Source organism: Chiloscyllium punctatum, chromosome 5 (genome assembly GCF_047496795.1).
Source record: "Chiloscyllium punctatum isolate Juve2018m chromosome 5, sChiPun1.3, whole genome shotgun sequence".
Classification (NCBI taxonomy): domain Eukaryota; kingdom Metazoa; phylum Chordata; class Chondrichthyes; order Orectolobiformes; family Hemiscylliidae; genus Chiloscyllium; species Chiloscyllium punctatum.
The window spans coordinates 90,137,313-90,152,679 of NC_092743.1; the positions used below are offsets into that span (position 1 = coordinate 90,137,313).

General features: G+C 42.1%; 1 protein-coding gene across 1 annotated transcript in view; it reads left to right on the plus strand.

Moving 5' to 3' along the window:
- The window catches only part of fer1l6 (fer-1 like family member 6), a gene marked incomplete at its 5' end in the record, with an annotated part of 129,348 nt that overhangs the window by 661 nt on the left and 113,320 nt on the right, over window positions 1-15,367 (plus strand). The window contains 4 exons of the mRNA XM_072569593.1: window positions 5,741-5,795; window positions 5,900-6,031; window positions 11,903-11,965; window positions 13,213-13,291. Of these exons, the coding sequence (XP_072425694.1) occupies window positions 5,741-5,795; window positions 5,900-6,031; window positions 11,903-11,965; window positions 13,213-13,291 (329 nt within the window). The remainder of the gene's footprint in view (window positions 1-5,740; window positions 5,796-5,899; window positions 6,032-11,902; window positions 11,966-13,212; window positions 13,292-15,367) is intronic.

The window sequence follows — 15,367 nt, forward strand, 5'->3', positions numbered from 1 at the left end:
CTTGTCCTGAGTTCGGACGGCATCAGCGACAGTGAAGAACCCCAACGTGGGCCCAAATGGGCACAGCACAGACCTCATGGTGGAGGTGAGTGGGCCCAGCACAGACCTCATGGTGGAGGTGAGGGGGCCCAGCGCAGACCTCATGGTGGAGGTGAGTGGGCCCAGCACAGACCTCATGGTGGAGGTGAGTGGGCCCTGTGCAGACCTCATGGTAGAGGTGAGTGGGCCCAGCACAGGCCTCATGGTGGAGGTGAGTGGGCCCTGTGCAGACCTCATGGTAGAGGTGAGTGGGCCCAGCACAGGCCTCATGGTGGAGGTGAGGGGGCCCAGTGCAGACCTCATGGTGTAGGTGAGTGGGCCCAACACAGACCTCATGGTGGAGGTGAGTGGGCCCAGTGCAGACCTCATGGTAGAGGTGAGTGGGCCCAGCACAGGCCTCATGGTGGAGGTGAGGGGGCCCAGTGCAGACCTCATGGTGGAGGTGAGGGGGCCCAGCGCAGGCCTCATGGTGGAGGTGAGTGGGCCCAGTGCAGGCCTCATGGTGGAGGTGAGTTGTCCCAGAATGGGCGATGGGCAGAAGATAGATCACAACAACTTTTCTGACATGTGCCATGACACTCTCTGAAAATAATACTTTGCTTCATAATAGGAAAGTTCAACCCAGAGACTTCAGTTCAATGTGACTCTTCTTTGCACTGAAGAGAGATAGAGATGTGTTGGGTTGGGAAATGTGATGGGTTTAAAGCTGCAGATATGGGAAACTTGGGGTAGTGAAAAAAAGTGAAAGTCAGGGTGACATTGGAAGCCAAATGAGAATAGACTCATGGGGATCATGGAATGAAAGGCAAAGGGAGTGATAATGAAGAAAAAGGAGGGATAAGAACTGTCCCGTATATACTTTCTTAGTGTCTGTACTGACATTATTTAAGAGTAGCATTTCAACCTCTGAGTCAGCACATAATCTCAGATAGCACCTCACCACCATACTTAAGAAATATTCTACGTATTATGTATACGATTCTAAGGGGCATGGATAGGGTGGATAGAAAGCAACCTGTTCTGCTTAATTGAAGCGTCAATAACAATGCGTCATCATTTTAAGGCGACGGTCAGGATGTTCACAGGGGATTTGAGCATATTTTATTTTGACCCAGCGGTTGGTGGGGTCTGGAATGTACTGTCTGGGAGGGTAATTGAGGTGGGAGACATCACAACTTTAAAATGTACATGGAGGGGTACTTGAAATGTCATTATTAGATTAGTTTACTTACAGTGTGGAAACAGGCCCTTCGGCCCAACAAGTCCACACTGACCCCCCCCCCACCCAGACCCATTCCCCTACACCTAACACTATGGGCAAGTTAGCATGGCCAATTCACCTGACCTGCACATTTTTTGAACTGTGGGAGGAAACCGGAGCACCCAGAGGAAACCCACGCAGACACTGGGAGAATGTGCAAACTCCACACAGATAGTCGCCTGAGGCAGGAATTGAGCCCGGGTCTCTGGCGCTGTGAGACTGCAGTGCTAACCAGTGTGCCTCCGTGCACACTGGTTATAATTCTATGACTCCAACTAGCAGAGAGAATTCCCTGATTCCCATTGAAGCAGTTTTGCTCGGGCTCCTTGATGCCACACTGGATCAAATAAGGTCTTGAATTCAAGGGCTGTCACTCTCCCCTCACCTCTGGAATTCAGTTGTTTTGTCCATGCTTGAACTAAGGCTGTAATAAGATCTGTTCAAATCTATGGACCAAATATTGGAAAGAGGCAGTAGTGTAGAAAGGTCAGTGCAGACTCGATGGGTTGAAGGGCCTCTACTAAGCTGTATGACTCTATGACTTTACTGTCACAGCTGCTGGCCTTTGAATGAATTGGAAACCACTGACCCATCTGACCTCTCAGCTGGATATAACTGATTACATGCACATTGTACAAACAAGAACAGAGGAACACTTCAAATTATGTTCAACAGCAAATGATGTCACTGCAGAGTAACCTTAACAAGTAATCCACAAACTATAAATCACACCAAAACAGCCTGAAGACATATGAAAGGTGTTTTATGTGTTGTTTTTGGATGTGTGTACCATAAATAGTGAAAAATAGAATTGGAACGAAACAGTAAAATCCTATCATATCTTTTCAGGACATTTCTAGACTTTTGTTTTGCCATTTCAAAATAACAGCAGAATCCAAAGACTGTAGGAGGCCCTGTCCTGACTCAAGCATTTAATTTTTTTCAAAATAAATAACGTATGAATTCTTGGTATTGCTAGGTGTGTCAGTATTTATTACCTGTCCTGGGTAGTCCTTGAGAAGGTAGTATGAGCTACCTTCTTGAACCGTTGCAGTCCATATGCTTGTAGACAGACTCACAATGCCATTAGAGAGGGAGTTTCAAGATTTTGAGCCAACAACTCTGAAGGAACAGCAAAATATATCTAAGTTAGCATGGTTATGGCTTGGAGGAGCACTTGCAGGAGGTGGTATTCCCATGAATCTGCTCCCCTTGTCCTTCTAGATGGAAGTAGTTGTAGGTTTGGAAGATGCTGCCTCTGGTTCTTTGGTGAATTTCTGCAGTGTATCTTGTAGATGATGCACACTACTGCTGCTGGGCATTGGTAGCGGAGAAAGTGGACGCTTTTGGATGTAGTACCAATCAAGTGGGCTGATTTGCCCTTGATGGTGTGAAGCTTCTTAAGTATTGTTGGAGCTGCACTGATCCAGGCAAGTGGGGATTATTCCATCACACTCCTGACTTGAACTTTGTAGATAGTGGACAGATTGTGGGGAGTCAGGAGATGAGTTATTCACCCCAGTATTCCTAGCCTCTGATCTGCAGATGTAGCCACTGTAATTATTTGGCGAGTCCAGTTGAGTTTCTAATCAATAATAACCCCTAAGATGTTGGTAATGGGGTATTCAGAGTTAGTAATGCCATTGAATGTCCAGGGGTGGTGGTTAGATCGTCTCACACTGGTGATTGTCATGTCTAGCATTTGTGTGATACAATTTTACTTGTCACTTGTCAGCCCAATCCTAAATATTGTCTCGGTCTTGCTGTATTTGGACAAGAACTGTTTCAGTATCTGAAGAAATTCTACAGTTTCTACCACAGAAAGCAATTGAGGCCAAAACATGAGTAATTTCATGAAGGATTGAGATATAATTCTTAGGGCTAAAGCGATCAAAGGGTCTGGGAAGAAAGTAGCAACAGGGGACTGAATTAGATGATTAGCCAAGATCAAAAGGCTAAATGGCCTATTCCTGCTCCTATTTTCAATATTTCTACTACTAGTGCTAAACATTGTGCAATCATTGGTGAACATCCTAACTTCTGACTTTTATGATGGAGGGAACACCAACGATGAAGAAGCTGAAAATGGTTGGGTCCAGGACACTACCCTGAGGAAGTCTGACAGAGATGTCCTGAGGCTAAGCTGAGTGACTTCCAAAAAATACAATCATCTTCATTTGTGCCAGATATGACTGCGGGTGGCACAGTTACTCAGTGGTTAACACTGCTGCCTCACAGCGTCAGGAACCTGGATTTGATTCCACTCTTGGATGACTGTGTGGACTTTTCATGTTTTCTCTGCATTTGTGTGGGTTTCTGCTGGGTGCTCTGGTTTCCTCCCACAGTCCAAAAATGTGCAGGCTAGATGGATTGGCCATGCTAAATTGTCTGTAGTGTCCAGGGATGTACAGGCTAAGTGGATAAGCCATGATAAATGCGGGGTTATGGGAATAGGGTCAGGTGCTGAATCTGGGTCTGGGTGGGATGCTGTTCAGAGGGTTGGTGTAAGGCTTGATGGGATGAATGGCCTCTTCCACAATGTAAGGATTCTATAATTCTATGACTCCAACTAGCAGAGAGAATTCCCTGATTCCCATTGAAACAGTTTTGCTAGGGCTCCTTGATGCCACACTGGATCAAATAAGGTCTTGAATTCAAGGGCTGTCACTCTCCCCTCACCTCTGGAATTCAGTTGTTTTGTCCATGCTTGAACTAAGGCTGTAATAAGAACAGAAGATGAATGGCCCTGGTGGAACCCAAACTGGGTGTCAGCGAGCAAGTTATTGTTAAGTAAATGCAGCTTTTGCGCACATGATGACACTTCCACCACTTCCATATTGTTATATTTGCTCTTCTAATTGTTTCCATTATTTATCTAAATTTTCTCAAAATCATGACATTCTCTTCTATACAAAAGTTCAAGGCAAAGAAATTAGTGGATGATGTGACAATGAGTTATATTTTCCTAGGCAGGGATCCTTACAGGGCACTGTGCAGCCCTAGTAGTGTTCTGCTTTGATACTGATGAATGCTTAGTGGTTTGTACAGGTAGTAGCCTACCCCTGGGGAATAATTGTCATTATTCAGAACGGCATTTTCAAACAAATTTCCCCACCCAAATTTGCACCTGGAGTTATGATAATGTTATTAAGTTATCCCCTGTTATTGTGATAATGAGCTAACTTCAGCAAATTGCTCAGACAACAGTGTACTAGAGGGTATGCTTTTCATTTCAGGAGTAAACCATTCATATTAGAAAATCTACTTTTTGGTGTCCTGGCACCATTTTCTATTTGTGCTTTTCTATTCCCAGCACCTCACATGAGAATTAAAGAAGTATTCAAGCTAAACTAATTTAAATATCACATTAATGAACATAAAAGCATACTTGCTCATGTGTTCCTGCCATAAATCCTTCCTACAAACTCAGTTCCATAACCATAAAAGCTAATGTTGACTGCCTCTCGAATCATTAGTCGATTGAGATTGTTATCATGACCTGAGACGCACAGTGGATGGTAAAGACAGATAGCTCTGAAGCACAATTCCTTCGGATGATTGTTTCCATACGTTGGATGATAGCTTCTAATATTTGAAGGCATGTATGTTTAGCAAATTATTCTCCTCACTTGGGACGTCATGTTGCAACTGTGCAGTACATTGGTTGGGCCAGTTTTGGAATCTGCATTCACTTCTGGTTTCCCTGCTGTAGGGAAGAATTTGTGAAACTTGAAAGGGTTCAGAGAAGATTTACAAGGATGTTGCCAGCTTGGAGGGTTTGAGATATAGGGATAGGCGGAATAGGTTGAGGCTGTTTTACCTGAAGAGTTAAAGGCTGAGGGGTGGTGACCTTATAGAGTTTATTAAATCATAGGAGCATGGAGAGGGTGAATAGCCAAGGTCTTTTTCCCAGGGTAGGGGAGTCCAAAACTAGAGGACATAGGTTTAAAGTGACAGGGGAAAGATTTAAAAGAGACCTAGGAGGCAACTTTTTTTATGCAGTGGGTAGTGCGTATGTGGAATGAGCTGCCAGAGGAAATGGTAAAGGTTGGTGCAATTGCAACATTTAAAAGACATCTGGATGGGTACATCAGTAGGAAGGCCTAGGAGGGATCTGGACCAAATTCTGGTAAACGGGACTACATAAATTTAGGATGTCTAGTTGGTAAAGCCGAGTTGGACTGAAGGGTCTGTTTCCAGGCTGTACAACTTGATGACTTTATGACTTTTTCCATTTGAAATCTTTTCCCTCCCCATTGTAAGCAGTGTTTGAATTTAGGGACACAGGAACTGACCCATTAATCAGCAACCAGGAAGAGCATTATTTTCCTCCCAATAACTGGTTTCCAACCTGAACAAATTGTTGATTTAAGTAATTTATTTATTTAATTAAAACATTGTGGATGTAATTACACTTCATTAATAAAGCTTTCTTCACAGATCAAAACCAGTGACTAAAATACACCCCACTGAAAACAAAGCTCTACACTACCAGGTAGGAGACATATGAACTAATTTTCGTAGTTTTGCAATAAATGTTTCTTTAGTAAATTCAAAATGAAAGTTGTTCATAGGGGAACTCTTGTTTGCTTCTATTAGATTGGTATTACGATCACTGAGGCACGGCAGCTAGCTGGGGACAATATCGATCCGACAGTAATCATTGAAATTGGGGATGAGAAAAAGCAAACAACTGTGAAAGAATCAACAAATTCCCCTTTTTACAATGAGGTAAAAATATTCCATCATTTATGTCAATAATCACACATCTGCTCTGAAAACTTTATGATGGTTTAACAACCTTATGTTGAAATGTTTAAGCATCAGTTTACAGCAAATGAAAACAGCTTTCAAACTTCAAATAATGATTCAGAAATGTGTCTCCAATAATTGAAAAGGGCACTCAGTAGAGTGCATACCTCAGCGATGCTGTGTTAATTCAGTGCTGTGACAATTATATAGTTCTTTTCGCTGCCTGATTGATGCGCCACGACTGCAAAGCTGAAAAGTCAAAATCTTATCTATAAGAGTTTCCATCTTATTGAGGAGGCTTTGGAGCAATTCGCATCCACACGCTGTTCTGAAAAATTCTACTCACATTTTGACAACTGTGATGAATTCCACTATAGCAGCTGACACAGCCCACGATGTTCCAGATCAAGCCACAGCATGCTAAATCAACAACCATTAAACATAAGTCACCATGAACCTTGTGTTGAGGAACCTTTGAAAAAATTCAACCGAATCCAGGCTTCGACATGAACGTAGGCCAAAGCTAACCAGTTTGTGACATACATATCCAGTTTTATTGAAATCTGCCCACTTGTTGTGAGATAACTAATAAAAAGACAACAGACCTGTAAGGATTAAAGGATAATGTTGCCTATCTTCAGTGAGGGAATTAATAAAATGACACAAAACATGAATCTTCTTCAAGCGCAGAATTCAAGAGATTGCAGGGTGCCTGTTGGTTCTACGGGGAAGCCTGTCAAAGTCAGGTTGAGCATAATATCAGGTGGTCATGTTGATTTCTTGCAGGGTCCCAATTTATAAATTCTTGGGGAGGTGAGCTGGAAGGACAAAAGGACAAGGTTCCAATAGCAAGTTATCTTTCCTGATCTGCCTATAGATAGTGGGCAGAACATATATAGACTACGCATCACCCAATTTAGTCCAAACATGGCATTGGCTTTCCATTGATGTCAATGGATCCTGATAGGTCAGATTGGCACTTTCTTTAGAAACCTATTTAATCAAAGGACCCTAACACAATATCTACAATCATTAAAATGGCAGCAACAGGGTGGTCAATTCTTAGTCTTCATTTTTATACCACTCATGCCTTGGTTTTACAAGGTTTAGCTCATAAATCATAAAGGAAGTGCTTCAGGACTCCAATACGCTGTGTCAGTTTTAACACAAGTTCACATCTTGGAATCTTCGCACATTGGCCTCCTGATCTTCATTGTATTGCTGTGCGAGATCAGATTTTTTCCATCAAGATAGATAGATGATTTCATTGGGAAACTGCCTGAAAATTCCTGAACGCCACAGTCATGGAGTGATATTGATAGAAGACTAGAACTTGGCTCTCCTCCTCTGTATATACATACATACACACAGTCTCTCTCACACAGACTTGAACACACACACTCACTCTCTCACGCACATACACTCACACATTCTTAAATACACATTTACGCACTCTCACACTCACATATACTCAAACTAACACATACGGTCACACACTCACACTAACAAACACACACTCACTCTGTCTCTCTTATATGCATTCACAGACAATCTCACACCCACTCTCAAACTTCCACACACACATTCACACTCACTCTCTTACATGCTCACTCTCTCACATACTCATTCTCTCCAACACTAATAATCTCATATTTAGATGCACACACATTCTCACTCAGTTCCACGCACACATTCACATTCTCTCACAAATATTCAAACTCTCACACACACACATCCATTCATTCACTCACACCCACACTCACACACAACCTCATTCTCGCACTCACAAACATAACCCACTCTTACTCTCACACTCACACTTCTTGCTGATTCTGCCAGGACTCTGCATTACATCCCCAGAGGCCGATACACTTTTTATTAGGAATGATGTGTGACATGGGAGAGAAGTGAGGAAGGAAAACAAATAACAAATATTGTGAAAATAAATGATGCTTTCAAAAATGTGACGCATAAAAGGACAACAGAATAATACACAAATGCATTCCTTGCTAAATGAAATGGAAGGTGAGAGGCAATAGCAAATCTTGATTTCTGTTTTATTTTTGAGAAAAAGGTTTTAAATTCTCTAAACATTACAAATATAAATTGATTGTGTTTGACAGTAAACAGAAATTAATATATTTTGTACTATTTGGATAATTTTGTCAACATAAGGCAATATATGTTTCTAAAATAATACAGAAACCTTCACTGTTGAAAGAAACATTTCGCATTAGTATCTCACTTGTCGAAAATCAATTGCACGACTGTTACTTTAGAACATAGAACCTTACAGCGCAGTACAGGCCCTTCAGCCCTCGATGTTGCACGGACCTGTGAAATTAATCTGATGCCCATCTAACTATTCCATTAAAATCCATATGTATGTCCAATGCCCATTTAAATGCCCTTAATATCGGCGAATCAACTACTGTTGCAGGCAGGACAATCCATACCCCTACTACTCTGAGTAAAGAAATTACCCCTAAATTACCCCTATCTGCCCTAAATTTATCACCCCTCAATTTAAAGCTATGTCCCTTCGTGTTAGCCTTCACCATATGAGGAAAAAGGGTCTCACTGCCACCCTACCTAACCCTCTCATTATCTTATACATCTCGATTTAAGTCACTTCTCAACCTTCTTCTCTCCAACGCAAACAGCCTCAGTTCCCTCAGCCTTTCCTTGTAAGACCCTCCTTCCATACCAGGCAGCATCCTAAAAAGTGTCCTCTGAACCCTTTCCAAAGCTTCCACATCCTTGCTATAATGTGGTAACCGGAATTGCATGCAATACTCCAGGTGAGGCCTTACCAGTGTCTTGTACAGCTGAAGCATGACGTCATGGCTCCAAAACTCAATCCCCCTACCAATAAATGGCAACACATCATATGCCTTCTTAACAACCCTACCAACCCGAGTGGCAACTTTCAGGGATTTATGCACCTGGACACCAAGATCTCTCTGTTCATCTACACTGCCAAGAATTTTACCATTAGCCCAGTGTTCTGCATTCCTGTTACTTATTCCGAAGCGAACTACCTCACACGTTTCAGCATTAAACTCCATTTGCCACTTCTCAGCCCAGCTCTGCATCTTATCTATGTCCCTCTATGACTCACAACATCCTTCAGCACTATCCTCAACATCCTCTGCCTACCTCAGTGTCATATGCAAATTTACTAACCTATCTTTCTCTGCCCTTATCCAGATCATTTATAAAAATGACAAACAGCAGTGGCCCTAAAACAGATCCTTGCAGCACATCACTGATAACTGAGCTCGAAGATGAACATTTCCCATCAACCACTACCCTGTTTTCTTTCAGCTAGCCAATTTCTGATCCAAACAGCTAAATCACCTTCAATCTCGAAACTCCTTATTTTGTGCAATAGCCTACCGTGTGGAACTTTATCAAATGTCTTAAAGTTCATATACATCCCATCATCTACTTTACCTTAATCCACCTGTTTTGTCACCTTCTTGAAGAACTCAATAAAGTTAGTTAGGCATGACCTACCCTTCACAAAAACATGTTGACTATCCCTAATCAAATTATTCCTTTCCAGATTATTATAAATCTTATTTCTTATAACCTTTTCTAACATCTTACCCACAAACGAAGTAAAGCTCACTGTCCTATAATTACCAGGGTTGTCCCGACTCCCTTTCCTAAACAAGGGAACAACATTTGCTATCCTCCGGTCCATGGCACTAATCCTGTTGACAATGATGACATAAAGATCAAAGCCATAGACTCTGGCTTCCCAGAGAATCTGAGGATAAATCCCATCCAGCCCCAGGGTCTTATCTATTTTCAGATCTTCCAAAATTGCTAAAACCTCCTCTTTGTCAACTGCAATCCCATCTAATCTAGTAACCTGTATCTCCATTTCTCACTAACATTGCCCTTTTCCAATGTGAAAACTGATAAAAAGTATTAATTATGTCCTCTGTGTCCTCCGATTCCACACACAACTTCCCCCTACTGTCTTTGATTGGTCCTAATCTTACTCTAGTCATTCTTTTATTCCTGATATACCTATAGAATGCCTTAGGGTTTTCCTTGATCCTATCTGCCAAAACTTCTCATGTCCCCTCCTGGCTCTTCTTAGCTCTCTTTTTAAATCTTTTCTGGCTAATTTATAACTCTCTAGCCCCCTAACCGAGCCTTCATGCCTCATCCTCACATAAGTCTTCTTCTTTCCCTTGACAAGAGCTTCGACTTCTTTCGTAAACCATGACTCCCTCTCTCTACAACTACGTCCCTGCCTGATACTTATCAAGAACCCACAGTCACTGTTCCTTGAATAAGCACCATATTTCAAACCTATCCATCCCCTGCAGTTTCCTTCCCCATCCTATGCATCCTAAATCTTGCTTAATCACATCATAATTGCCTTTCCCCCAGTTATACCTCTTTCCCTGCAGTATATACCTATCCCTGCTTATTGTTATTGTAAACATAACCGAATATGGTCACTATCGCCAAAGTGCTCACCTACCTCCAAATCTAACACCTGGCCGAGTCCATTCCCCAGTACCAAATCCAATATGGCATTGCCCCTTCTAGGCCTATCTACATACTGTGTCAGAAACCCTCCTGCGCACATTGAACAAAATGGACACATCTAAGCAACTTGAACTATAGTATTCCTAGTCGATATTTGGGAAGTTAAAGACCCCACAACAACGACCATGTTACTCTTGCTCCTATCGAGAATCATCTTTGCAATCCTTTCCTCTACATCCCCGGAACAATTCGGAGGCATATAGAAAACTCCCAACAGGGTGACCTCTTCATTCCTGTTTCTAACCTAAGCCCAAACTCCCTCAGTGGATGAGTCCTCAAACATTATCTCAGCTGCTGTAATACTACCCTTGATTAACAAAGTCACACCTTTCTCTTTACCATCTTCTCTGTTCTTACTGAAAATTATTGAATATTGAAAATTATATCTGGATAATAGCAATGTCAAATAATATTGTTAAAACATTCTTGAGGTTGCATCTAAACTGTTACTGTTTTACTGGAATTATGTTTCTATTGTGTTTACTTTATATATTATAGTATGTATTATCTAGAATGGTCACCTTGTTTAATCAGTTTAACAATTAAGTTGCCACATAGATGGTCAAATAAAGCCTTGGTGAGACTAGATTTGGACCTGGTCTCCATTCCAGAGGAAGAATATGCTTGCCTTGGAGGAAGTGCAGTGAAAGTTGAATAGATTGATTCTCAAGATAAGGAGACTGTCCTATGAGGTGAGATTGACAAGTAAGGCCCTGACAGGAGAGACCCAGGAAACTGTTTCTCCTGGCTGGGGAATCCAGAGCAAGGAATCACAATCTCAGAATACGGGATCAACTATTTAGTATAGAGAAATCTCTTCTCTGAAAGATTGCAAAACTTTGATGAAATTGTCTCCCAGTGAGAGCTGTAAATGCTCAGTTGTTAAGTCAGTTCAAGTCAGAGATTGCTAGATTTTTAGATATAGAGGATATCAAGTGAGGTAGGGAATCTGTGGGAAGATGTAATTTAGATGATGCTTACTGAATTCTGGTGCAAGCTTGATGCGTTAATGGCGTACTCCTGCTCCTGTTTCTTATGTTCAGAGATTTTAGTTTCGTTTCTGTGACAGTACAAAAACATTTAGAAGCTGAGATCAAGCAAGGAAGAAACATCTGATCCATGCATTAATGCTCCTTTCTCAAGTGTCCTATTGTCTCAGATTAAGTTACAGTTACAATTCTGGTGCTTCTGATCTCATTGTGCTGATGTGGGCCAGTATGGCAGAACGACATGAAATATTTACTATAACAACATTCATTAATTATTTTCTCTTCACAGTACTTTGTGTTTGATTACATTGGTCCAACAGAAATATTGTTTGACAGAATCATTCGGCTTTCAGTAAGTAATCACATTATTATACATATTTTAAATTGCTTTCTGTTAATGATGAGATAAAAGATACTGCAAAGTTTTAATTGCCAAATATGCTATAATGGGATCTTATTACAATTTCAATGAAGTGAGATTGGCTGAGAGATGTTTATCAGCTAGATGTAGAACTAGAAGCAGAAGATTAAACATATTGCATTCAGGTAAATGGAGGACCAGTGAGTCAGCAGTTTGTTACCTCATTCAAACTTGCTATTTCCAATGAAGCAGAGAATGTTACAGCACAGGAGGAGGCCACTCGGCCAGTCATCTCCAATCTAGCTCACTGCAGGATTAAGGCGCCTTAAGTCACTCCCCTGCCTTCTCACCATAGGTGCCTATTGGAGGAGCCAAAACAAACTAAAGCGCCTATTGGAAGAACAACACCTTATCTTCCACCTGGGCATCCAACAGCCCAGAGGACTCAACATTGAGTTCTCCAATTTCAAATAACCTCTGTCCCCATCTCCCGACTCCCTTCCTAGCCCCTCTCTCTCTCTGCCACCAACCAGATCCATTCCTCACATTGACCAACCAGGTTGCACCTTCTACCTGCCTTCACCTATTCCCACTTCACCACCCTGCCACCGCCTCCCACTGTATCTACAGCTACTGCACACCCACCCCCAGTCCTCAAGAAGGGTTACACTCAAAATGTCAACTTCTACAGCTCCAAATGCTGCCTGGCTTGCTGTGTTCTTCCAGCCTCCTGCCTGTATAGCCAGTATAGAACAAGCTACCAGAGGAAGTGGTGGAGATGGGTACAATTACATTTAAAATGCATCTGGATGTGTATGTGAATTGAAAGGGTTTCGAGGGATATGAGCCAAATGCAGGCAAATGGGACTAGGTTAGAGCAGGATGTCTGTTCGGCATGGATGAGTTGGACCGAAGTGTATGTTTCTGTGCTGTATAACTCTATGACTTTATATCTGGACAAAATACTCCAGCTAACGCTGAACCAGTGTTTCATTCATGTTTATTATAGCTTCCCGGCTTTTGTTCTTATTTCTAAATAGGAAGATGTAAAATGGACCATAATAGGAATAAGGAACTGTCAGTAAATGAAATGATCATAGCTTCCCATGATTTAATAAATGGGTAGAGGATTAAAACAGAATGTCTTGTTACTACTTTTCTAAATATCACAGTTTGAATTTTTCATTAAGTGTTTTCACTCATTTGCTATTTCCCTAAATGCTGATGTCATTGTGCAGGTTTGGCATTCCAAACTGATCCGTGGAACACTGATTGGGGCTTTTAAACTGGATGTGGGAACAGTTTACAATGAACCAGGTACATTCAATTGCTGTCAGTTCAAAGCTATAGGGGTGAATGGCGCAGATTGGAGTGGGTCTGTGTAATGGCTGAGTGGAAGGTCGTATTTTCCAGCTGTTGTGGTAGTATATTTTATACCTTTAACAGTTTGTATCTTAAATTGCCATCAATCATTACTGCCTCAAGGGGAATTAATGTACTATGGTCATGGCTGGAGGGAAATCTGAAGCAGCAGTCGTAGGATTACAATGTGCTCCATTTAATCTACCAGTAAATGTATCTAAGTATAGTCTTATCTTCAAATCACGAGTTCACATCATTGCTTCAACAATCTTTGTGTGTCATTGGTACATTTACATCTAAGAAGCAGTTATTTACAAACTTTTTCTTAATGCAACATGGTGGCTCAGTGATTAGCACTGCTGCCTCACAGCACCAGGGATAGGCAGGAGGCTGGAAGAACACAGCAAGCTAGGCAGCATCAGGAGGTGCAGTAGTCAATGCTTCTTCAGGACGAGGGGTGAGTATGGGGTAGCTGCACATAAAGAGGGAGGCGGGGGCAGGGTGGTGAAGTGGGGTTAGGTGAAGACAGGTAGAGGGTATGACCTGGTTGGTCAGTGGGAGAATGGATCCAGTTGGTGGTGGGAGCAGTGGCAGTGAGGAGGAGGGGCTGGGAGGTTATTTGAAATTGGAGAACTCAGTGTTGAGTCCTTCGGGCTGCAGGGTGCCCAGGTGAAAGATAAGGTGTTGTTCCTCCTTAGGTGCTGTGGTTTGTTTTGGCAATGGAGGAGGCCAATGATGATCATGTCAGAAAGGGAGTTGTTGGGGGAATTGAAATGGGCGCTGACTGGGAGCTCCAGTGTGCCCCTTCAACACCAGGACCCAGGTTATATTCCAACCTCGGGCGACTGTCTCTGTGGAGTTTGCCCATTCTCTCCATATCTGTGCAGGTTTCTGCTGGGTGCTCTGGTTTCCTCCCACAGTCCAAAGATGTGCAGGTTAGTTGGATTGGCCATGCTAAGTTTCCCACAGTGTTCAAGGATGTGTAGCTTAGGTGCATTAGCCATGGGAAATGCAGGGTATTAGGGTAGGGGATTGGGTTTGGGTGGGGTACTCTTTGGAGTGTTGATGTGGACTTGTTTCCAAATGGCCTGTTTCCATGTTTTAGGGTTTCTATGGCATTTCATTATTTTGAATGTGAGAGAAAAATTTCAGTGCATGCCATTTGAAATTAGAATGTCTGCATTATCTTTTAATGCACATTATTTACTAAAGAAAGACTAACCATGATTGATAATGACAATTCTTTCATTTTAATTCTATATGTACTAAATATCCTCTTGTTTTTCTTTCCTAACCTGATCTCGTAATTTCTCTTGTATTTTCCATCTTCCTCCTGATACTTGTTTTCCACTCAGAACCTGGATTCCATGCTGGAACATTTTTCCTGCTGTATTCTCCCAATCCCGAATGATGGATTAATTCCCTAGATGGGGCTCGTGCCACCGGACTTGGTTATAGTGAGAAAGCTGCAGTTTCCAGTGATCTATCCAAGTTACCATGGTCCCATGGGAACTCATTAGGGAGATTGACAATTGGTGGTGGTTTAACTTGAAGGTCATCATGCCTAGCATGAAAGATGTGATTGGGAAAGTGGGTCTTCCATGGTAACCTCAGCTGGTGCAGGAATTGAACCTGTGCTGTTGATGTTAGTCTATGTAAACCAGCTAGGTAAAAACAATGACTGCAGATGCTGAAAACCAAATACTGGATTAGTGGTACTGGAAGAGCACAGCAGTTCAGGCAGCATCCAACGAGCAGCGAAATCGACGCTTTGGGCTTCCTGATGAAGGGCTTTTGCCCGAAACGTCGATTTCGCTGCTCGTTGGATGCTGCCTGAACTGCTGTGCTCTTCCAGCACCACTAATCCAGTATGTAAACCAGCTGTCTAGCAAACTAAAATTCTGAAACTCAGTCACCCACAGCAATTTACTTTATTTATTTGTGCTGCCAGGAAAGCAGTGGCAATTCAGTACTGAGGTGAACAATCCACTCAATGGCTGATGCATGGTGACTGATTGTAATTCCAACAGG